The 9,873-nt window shown below is 52.0% G+C and overlaps 1 protein-coding gene across 1 annotated transcript; it reads left to right on the top strand.

The window, feature by feature from the left end:
• The first annotated feature begins 3,432 nt into the window (after positions 1-3,432).
• On the top strand, positions 3,433-7,805 carry LOC114816636 (suppressor of cytokine signaling 1-like). Its single transcript, XM_029079267.2, has 2 exons — positions 3,433-3,593; positions 7,031-7,805. Exon 2 carries the CDS (start codon positions 7,097-7,099, stop codon positions 7,775-7,777), a length of 681 nt encoding a protein of 226 aa, XP_028935100.1. The 5' UTR covers positions 3,433-3,593; positions 7,031-7,096; the 3' UTR covers positions 7,778-7,805.
• Positions 7,806-9,873: the final 2,068 nt, after the last annotated feature.

The raw sequence follows: 9,873 nt of genomic DNA, 5'->3' as shown, positions 1-9,873 counted from the left end.
CAGGCCATTTACTACTAAATGGGCCTTAGTTTCCTCATCCGTAAAATAAGATAAGATACCAGTTAATCAATGGCATTTATAAAATACTTACTGTGCACTGTAATAATAATAATAATGGTACTAAAGTGCTTACTATATGCCAAGCACTGTTTTAAGTTCTAAGGTTAGGTTGGACAGAGTCCCTGTCCCACATGGGGCTCATAGTCTTAATTCGCATTTTACAGATGAGACAACTGAGACAAAGGAGTGAAGTGACATGTCCAAGGTCACACAGCAGATAAGTGGAGGAGCCAGAATTAGAACATAGGTCCTTTGGACTCCCAGGCCCGTGCCCTATTCACTAGGCCATGCCGTATTAAGTCGGTGGGAAAGTTACACTGTAATGGAGTTGGTAGAAGTTTCCAGGCTACGAGGGGAGACAAACACTGAAGTAAGTTACAGATAGGAGAAAATGAGGATTAAGACCGTGAGCCCCATAATCAACATGATTATCTTAGTACAGTGCTTATTAAGTAAGTGCTTAATAAATACCATTTAAAAAAAGTGCCTGGTTGATTCAGAGGGGCGGGTGAATAGATATTGTGAGCCCCATGTGGGTCAGGGACTGTGTCCGATCTGATTTAACTTGGCCCAGTGCTTTGACACTCAATAAGTGATTTATAAACACCATCGTTAGGATTATTCTTCACACTGATTTCACAGGTGTCTTATTCGGGGGCGGGGGGAGTTGTATGCACAAATTCTTCTGCCAGAAGCATAATATAAATGTTTTTCTGCAGTCTCCCCTGTTAGAGTGTAAGGTCTGGCTGGGGAGGAAAATGGGTCACTTCTTTCTTTTGTACTTCCCAAACCCTTAGTGTGCTGCAAGGCATCCAGTCAGTGCTCAGGAAATATTATTGCTGCTACTAATTAGAAATTTCCTCGTTAAAAACTTAATCTCCAAATCTTGGCATTAAATCCTTTTAACTTTACGAAACTTTTACAGAATCGCCTGCTGCTTCAGAGGAGCAGCGTGGCCTAGTGGAAGGAGCACGGCCTGGGCGTCAGAGGACCTGGGTTCTAATCCCGGCTCATCCACTTGTCTGCTGGGTGACCTTGGACAAGTCGCTTCACTTCTCTGGGCCTCAGTTCTCTCATCTGCCAAATGTGGATTCTGTGCCAGTTCTCCCTCCTACTTCAAGTGTGAGCCCCATGTGGGAACCGAGGATCTTATCTCTACCTAGTGTTGAGTACAGTGCTTGGCACATAATGCTTAACAGATTATTGTTATTAATATCACAATTACTGTTAGTTCAGCCTCATAAGAGGCCACCTGACCAAACCCCCTGCTGTCTTCCACTTCTCCCTATAATGCTCTACAGGGATGGAAATTCTAACCTCTCCAACATTCATTCATTCATTCATTCATTCAAATGTATTTATTGAGAGCTTATTGTGTGCAGAGCACTGTACTAGGCGCTTAGGAAAGTACAACAATAAACAGGGACAGTGCACAACTTAATCACCCTACATGTCAGGATGTTCTTCCTGCTGCCTAACTGAATTCTCTCTTGCTGCTAAGTTTATCTGGATGAAGAGTCCGTCAAAATTAGGTGCATGATTTTTTGCAGACTCTTATAAAGGTTGGTAGATTGCCTGGCTGCTAGAGATGCTAAGAGATCATTTCTTAAGATACAACTTGCAGTGGAAAGATCTGCCTACCTCCTTCCAGTGTTGCTGAATTTGAGTAGCAGTAGTCGAATTGTACGTTCCAAGCGCTTAGTACAGTGCTCTGCACATAGTAAGTGCTCAATAAATACATTTGAATGAATGAAGTGACTCCTTCTCCAGACTGCTTTCTGGAGGCAGGGAACATGTCGACCAACTCAGCTATGTTGTACTCTCCCTAGCGCTTGGGGAGGCAATCAGTAAATAACCACTGATTGATTGTCTGTGGTATTTAAGACTGTTGTAGTTAAGACTCTGGCGGGGACCTTTGAAAAGTCTGGAGTCAAACCTGCTTGCATTTTCAAGGACAAATATTTCTAAAGGTATGTAGACATCTTCCAACTTAGTCACTCCTGAACTGATGCAGAACAAGCTCGTGCTCCCTGCCCACAAGAAGCTTACATTCCAACCCAGAGGACGGTCATTAAATTCTCCCTGGGCTATTGTTCGTGTTGCCGCTACTGAATTAAGCAAGGTCCTAGACAGAGAGGGAAAATCTTGTCTCCTTCTTAAAGATGGACCACGGCTTGGCTCAGACAAGATGGCCATCTGGATTTGTTTTCATTCTCTTCTGAAATCGGGTTCTGCTTGATTAGAAACTTTCAGCTGGGTCATTTTTTTTTTCCTACTAGTTCTGTGTTCTGCATCAGCTCAGGAGTGACTAAGTTGGAAGATGTCTACATACCTTTAGAAATATTTATCCTTGAAAATTCAAGCAGGTTTGACTCCAAATTTTTCAAAGGTCCCTGCCAGGACACATGGAGTCTTAACTCTGATGAGGCTGAAGTGATGGCCAGTACTGGGTCAGGATTATGTGTTTTTTTTTCACCCGCAAAGTATCCTGACAGTGAGCAAGAGGCCCATTTGATAACAAAAAATATCGGGCGTGTTTATTTTAAAAGCAAAATCGATTCTGTCCCCCGAAGTTTGAGACTTATGTGAGCAAATTTTCCTTCCTCTGGGTGAGGATATGAAAAGGTCTTTATGTATTTCACAGGAAGTGAGTGTTTAATACAAGGGTGCAGACTGCACATTTCCAAGAACTGGTCTCAAGATATTTTGGTCACATACATGGGTCTCGTTCACCTCCCCCTGCTTCTAGCCTCTCTTGTCTCTCCGGCTCTCACTCTTTCACTGACATATACATATTTTACATCCACACATAAGTAGACATAAACCCAAACGAGAAAGCTTTCACCTTTCCTTTGCTTCCTTTCCCTTTTTTCTCCATCAACCACCACGCTCCAAGTTCCGGGCTTGTAGCCGAGGTGGGACGAGCCAGAGTTTTGCCAGAGCTCAGAGTTTTACAGAGTTGGCTTCTCTTAGCACTGTGTATTCGACCTCTTCTGTCGCTCGAAGGAAAGAAAGTGAATCCCAGGGATATGTCGATCTGGACTTTTCATAGATACGGATAAGGTGACCCCATCCACTGCCGATTTGCATTTCAATCTGCTTTGCTTGGGGGGCGGGCTAACCCCACCCCAGTCACCTCTTGCCGAAGGACCGTTCTGGGACCTGCTGCTTGTGGTCCTGGCCAGCCGTGGGGCTGGGCAGCTTTCTGGTAGCTGCCTCCTTCCTCTCTAGAAGCGACCACCTTCATCCAATCCGGGAGTGTAGGGGTCAGGGAATGCGTCCCGTGCCGTGGGATTATGGGGGGAAAAGTGCCTTCCGGGGGTCAGACATCCCATTAAGTGGAGGCCTTTGTTTCCTTTTGCCAACAGGACTCCGGGTCAGCCCTGTGGGGGCTTGGGAAAGAGAGCCGGACCACGAAGGGCCACTGGCAAGATTTACACCTGCTCCAGCCAGCCTGCCCTCTGAACTAGGCCTCCTCGCAGACCTTCGTGGCCGTGATCATCTTTTTTCAGTGAGAGAGGATTCTCGATCAGGTAATTTCCAGGAGGGTCAGCAAGGCGCTGCTGCCCAGCTGGGATTCCTAAAGGCCATGAGGGTCCATGGATTTTATCGCCCTGTCCAGTTGGCTGTGGGCAGGAATGGCCCACCAATTTTTTTTTTAATGATATTTGTTAAGCACTTACTATGTGCCAGACATTGCTGTAGATACATGTGGATCAGGTTGGACACAGTCCCTGTCCCACATAGGGCTCACAGTCTTAATCCCCATTTTACAGATGAGATAATGGAGGTCCAGAGAAGTGAAGAAACTTGCCAAAGGTCACACAGCAGACAAGTCGTGGAGCCGGGATTAGAACCCAAGTCCTCCTGTCTCCCGGACCCATGCTCTAGCCACTAGGCCCCACTGCTTCTCTAAAGGGCCATCCCAGCCATCCCTCCAGCAGGGAGGGTGGGGAGAGAGCAGGGGCTTGCTTGGCGTTCTCCACTACTCCGAGAATATTGGTGTCCCAGTTCCTTTCTTTGTATTCAGGATTGCTCCTGTTTTGGGGTTTTTTTTAAATGGCATTTGTTAAGTGCTTACTACGCACCAGACACTGTATTAAGCACTGAGGTCAATACAAAGTTGGACTCAGTCCATGTCTCACATGGAGCTCACAGTCTTAATCCCCATCGGGTACCTGAGGCCCAGAGAAGCAAAGTGACTTGCTCAAGTTCACACAGCAGACAAGTGGTGCAGCCAGGATTGATAAGAAAGAGGCAGGCATCTTATCCCCACTTTCCTGAGGGTTTAAGTGACTTGCCCAAAGTCACAAAGCAGGTCCCTGAAGAGCTGGACTAGATCAGGTCTTCTGCTTCCCAGTCCCGGGTTCTTTCCCACTAGGGCATGTTGCTTGAATAATAATGGTAATGGTATTTGTTAAGTGCTTACTATGTGCAAAGCACTGTTCTAAGCACTCGGGGGGGGGAATACAAGGTCATCAGCTTGTCCCACGTGGAGCTCACAGTCTTAATCCCCATTTTCCAGATGAGGTAACTGAGGCACAGAGAAGTGAAGTGACTTGCCCAATGTCACAAAGCTGACAAGTGGCGGAGCCGGGATTAGAACCCCCGACCTCTGACTCCCAAGCCCGGGCTCTTTCCACTGAGCCATGCTGCTTTCTGACTCCTTATCCCCAGAATTCAAACCAAAAGAATACCGTTTCTTGGGAATCAATCATTCGAGGGTATTTTTGAAGAGTTTTCTCTGTAGAGAACACTGAACTAAGCGCTTGGGAGAGTGCAATACAGCAGAGTTGGTAGATACATCTCCTGTCCGCCAGGAGCTAACAGTTTAGAGGGGGAGACACATTAAAATAATTTATGGGTATGTAAGTAAGGGCTGTGGGGCTGAGAGTGTGGTGAATATCAGTTGCTTAAAAGGTACGGATCCAAGTACATTGGTGACGCAGAAGGGAGAGGGAGTAGGGGAAATAAAGTCCTCTCGGGGAAGTCCTCTTGGACAGGATGGGATTTTAATAAAACTTCGAAGGTGGAGGACATCAGTGGTCTGTAGGAGGTAATAATAATCATCATCATCATAACGGTGGTATTTGTTAAGCGCTTTCTATTTGCCAGGCACTGTTCTAAGCCCTGGGGTGGATACAAGTAAATCGGATTGGACATCATCCTGTCCCACGTAGGGCTCACAATCCTAATCCCTATTTTACAGGTGAGGGAATTGAGGTACAGAGAAGTTAACTTGCCCAAGGTCACACAGCAGACAAGTGGAGCCAGGACTAGAAGAGAGAGGGAGTAGTCCCGGGAGTATAGAGAAGCAGCGTGGCTCAGTGGAAAGAGCCCAGGCTTGGGAGTCGGAAGTCATGGGATCAAATCCCAGCTCCGCTACTTGCCAACTGTGTGACTTTGGGCAAGTCACTTCACTTCTCTGGGCCTCAGTTACCCCATCCGTAAAATGCGGATTAAGACTGAGCCCACGTGGGACAACCTGATCACCTTGCATCCTCCCCAGCGCATAGAACAGTGCTTTGCACATAGTAAGCGCTTAACAAATGCCATCATTATTATTATTAGTCCAGGCCAGAGGCAGGACGTGGGCATCGGGAACTTACCCTTCATCTGCCTTGGCTCTTCTGCTGCCTTTCACCCTGCAATGGCGGTGACCCTCAGGGCTCTTCTAGGGGTCCCCTTCCCTTCTCAGTTTACAGTAACTCCCTGGGGAAGCCTACCCTCTCCCCTGGCTTTAACTGGCACCTGTCACACTTGATCATATTTTTTGAGCACTTACTCTGTGCAGAGCACTTTACCAAGCACTCGGGAGAATCCAATCCACCAGAATTAGCAGACCTGATCCCTACCCATAACGAGCTTCCAGGCTAGAGGGGGAGGACGACTCCCCCGACGTACCTCGCTCCAACAACCTCCGTCTCTCTCTCTGCAATCTCCCATGTCTTCCTGCGTCCAGGACATATTTATGTGGATGCTCATCTGTAAAATGGGGATTGAGACTGTGAGCCCCACGGGGGACAGGGACTGTGTCCATACCGATTTACTTGTGCCCACCCCAGCGCTTAGTACTGTGCCTGGCACATAGTTAAGTGCTTCACAAGCACCATTATTATTATTGTTAAGAAGGGGAAACCCAAAGCCCAGATGCAGGACAGTAGTGGGAAGGGAGATTTTAAAAACTCTTTCCCATCCCTTCCTCCCCTTCCCTCTCTCTGGCTTGGGGCTTCCTCCCCTACGTACAATTGAATGAATATAGAGCCCATTAAAGTGGTTGAGCCCCGGTTAAGTAGGTAATGCTTCCTCCCCTTTATTTTTGGTTGTTGTCAGCCCCCTTTCCCCACCCTCCCCCCAAGGCTCCAGGGCCAGGGTGGGGGTGGTGTAGGAGGAGTTTCAGGGAGTGAACTTCGGGGGTGGAGGGGCCAAGGAGGGTGATGTTTTCTGAGGAGCGTAGGTAGAACCGGGGTGAGCGGGAAGGGCCGAAATCACTCAGAGAGTGAATGGGGTTTATCGAGCGCTTGTTTTGTGTTCCTCACTCGGGAGCTGCCAGCGGTACAGTCCGAGCGAAAACGGTAATAATAATAATTACTGTTGTTATGGTACTTGCCAAGCACTGATCTAAGCAGTGGTAGATACAAGCTAATCGGGTCGGACGCAGTCCCTGTCCCACGTGGGGCTCCAGGTGGCAAACCCCCATTTTCCGGTTGAGGGAACGGAGGCCCAGAGAAGCGAAGTGACTTGCCCAAGGTGACCCAGCAGACACGCGGCGGAGCCGGGTCTAGGCTGCTGCCCCTTCTAGACCGTAAGCCCGTTGTGGGCAGGGATTGTCTCTTTTTATTGCTGAATTGTACTTTCCAAGCACATGGTACAGAGCTCTGCACACAGTAAGCGTTCCCTAAATATGATTGAATGAATGAATGAATGAATGAGTTATTGAGCCGGGTCTCTCCCTCCACCTCTCCCGCAGGTCAAGTGTCGGCAAGGCCATGGGCTGAGGATGGCTTCTTTCTCGGACTCATGGGCCCTGTGAGAGATGGTCGGAGGGAGGCCAGGTGAGGCACCTCATCACGTCCCCGAGAGCCTCCCTCCTCCTCCTCCTCCTCCTTCTCCTCCTCCTCTTCCTCCACGGCAGCCAGGCCCCTGCCTGGCCCTCACTCACTACCGCACCTTCCGGTCCCACGAGTGGAAGGTGGTGGAGCGGTCGCTGAGGCTCCTGAGGACCGTCGACTTCTACTGGGGCCCCCTGCCCGTTGGCGAGGCGCACGCCCGGCTGGAGGTCGAGCCCGTGGGCACCTACCTGCTGCGCGACAGCTCCCAGGTCAACTGCCTGTTCAGCCTGAGCGTCCGGGCCCCCCAGGGCCCCGTCAGCCTCCGGATCGCCTTCCAGAAAGGCCGCTTCTGGCTGGGGAGCTGGTCCTCGGACTGCGTGGTCGGCCTGCTGGACACTGTGGTGGAGGCCACCCGGGCCAGCTCCTTCCCCTGCCATGGCGGCTTCGCCCTGGTCTTCTCCTCGCCCCTCAGGAGGACCGGCGGCCACCCGCCCCGCCTGCCGGGCCTGGACTGGCCCCAGGGTGCTAGGCCGGGGATGGGGCTCCGGGTCGAGGACTCGACCGAGGACAGCAGAGTTGCCTTTCGGCCAGAGCGGGGAGGGGGCCCGCCTCCCCCCGCCCGGGACTCGCTCCCCCACCGACAGTCCGAGCCGGCCCGGACCTGAGACCGCACGGCCCCGCCGCCCCCTCCTCTCCTCCGGCCTGGCCGTTCCGCCTCGGGCCCTGGGCCGTGGCTTGCCACCCCGCCCTGGGCTCCTGGGCCCCGTGATGTAGGGTGGTGACCACTACAGCGTTTGGGAAAGTGGAGGAGAAGACCTCCTCGTCCCTGCCCTTCCAGCCCCACCCCAGAGGCCCCAGGTGAGCAGGGGACCTTCTGAGAGGCCATTTTCAGAAATGGATTCCGGTTCCACCCATGACAAGGGGGAGAGAGCTGGGGCCTGGGAATCAGAAGGACCTGGGTTCTAATTCTGGCTCCTCCACTTTGTCTGCCGTGTGACCTCGGACAAATCACTTTACTTGTGTGTAGTCAAAGGGGTGGGCTTTGTCTACTGTTCATTTCCAGCCTACCCAACTTGAGTGGTGGAGGCACGGGGGGAGAATTCCTGCGTGGGAGTCCGTTTCCAACCCGCCCTGCCGCCCTCTCCCCACCCCCCCAGCAGGAGTATCGCTAAAAGGAATGGGAGATTCCCACCACCCCAAAACTTAGCTGACCATCGGGGTCACCCGCCTCAGGAATAAAGACAGCTTCTCGAAGCGTCCAGCTGCCACTTTACGCTTGTCTGGGTGACCAGAACAAACCAGGTGGAGGCCCGGCGGCAGGCTCTGGGCCAGAGCGTCAGTTTTCCATTGGTCCTGCGGGGTCAGCGGAGGCCGAGCTCTTAATACAGATCCCTGCCCGCAATGAGCGCTCAATCGATACGACGGACTGACCGACCGACTGACGGCTCAGCCAGCACTACAGCGACTCCCTGCCCTCTCTCTCCCCGTCTCTCTCTCTCTCATCCTCTTCCTCCTTCCCTCCATCTCCCGCCAAGCCGAGGGGTCTCTGCGAGAGACCACCGGGACCCCAGCAGAACTGTCGGCCGGGACGAAGAGTTCAGGACAGGTGGGGGAGGCACGAGGAAGGCAAGGTGAGAGAAAGCGAGCTCAGATTGTAGCTTTGGATGCATTCAACAGCCCCCTCCTCCCAAGCCCCCCTCACCCTCTGGAGAGGTGCCCACCCCAGCGGGGCCGGGCCCCGGGCCGCCGCTGCCAGCAGAGTCCCGCGAGACGAGGCTGCCGGCAAACCGAAAGCAAAACCGGTGCGGTTGGTTTCACCGACAGAAATGTCCGAAGTAAACCAACCAGACCGTCACTGGGTCGGGAAAAAAAGGGGCAGTTTTCTTTTCCGTCGTGTTTCAGTTTTGCTACCGCCCCCGCCCCCCTCTCCAGGTGAAGCCACCACCGTAGGTGACGCCTGGCCCTCTTGCGCCTCGAGGTTTACGGCCAGTGTGCCCTTCGCGGTGACAGTCCACGTGGCTAGACCCTCCCACCCCCACCCCGGGCACGCACAGCCATCCCTTTCATTCTTTCAATTGTATTTATTGAGCTCACACTAAGCTTGGGGGAGTCCGGCACAGTGCACAATAAAACACATTCCCTGCCCACGAGGAGCCTACTCCGACGCCTCGTCACGTTCAGTCGGTCGGGGGTACTTACTGAGCGCTTACCTGCTGCAGAGCACATACTAAGCGCTCGGGAGAGGACAGCATACCGAGTCGGCAGACACGTTCCCTGCCCACCGCGAGCTTCCGGTCTGGATGGGGAGAGGGACGGTCAGGAGAACATTTTGCCCAACGTGCGAAGGGAAACCCGGAGGTGTGGGAAAACAGCGGGGACTTGGGAAGGTCTGTTTAGGGTAAGGTCAAATGACGGCATTGAGTTTGTTGAAGTGTGCCATCTCTGCACCCCCAGTAGGAGTGTGTACCCGTGTGTGGGGGGGAATGCACACATTTGCACCTCAAGGTCAGGTTTGTGGGCCCCCAGGGAGGTAGTGAGCCTGCAAGCTCCTGTGGGCAAGGAATATGTTTATTATTGTATTGTATTCTCCCAAGTGCATGCAGTAAGTGCTCAGTAAATATCCCGGCTAGACTAGTGTGTCAGCCTTCTCTCTGATCTCCCTTCCTCCTCTCTCGCCCCGCTCCAGTCTATTCTTCACTCCGCCGCCCGGCTCATCTTCCCGCAGAAACGATCTGAGCGTGTCACTCCCCTTCTTAAACAC

This window comes from Ornithorhynchus anatinus, chromosome 14 (genome assembly GCF_004115215.2).
Source record: "Ornithorhynchus anatinus isolate Pmale09 chromosome 14, mOrnAna1.pri.v4, whole genome shotgun sequence".
NCBI classification, from domain to species: Eukaryota; Metazoa; Chordata; class Mammalia; order Monotremata; family Ornithorhynchidae; genus Ornithorhynchus; species Ornithorhynchus anatinus.
This window is presented reverse-complemented; position numbering and strand designations above follow the sequence as displayed.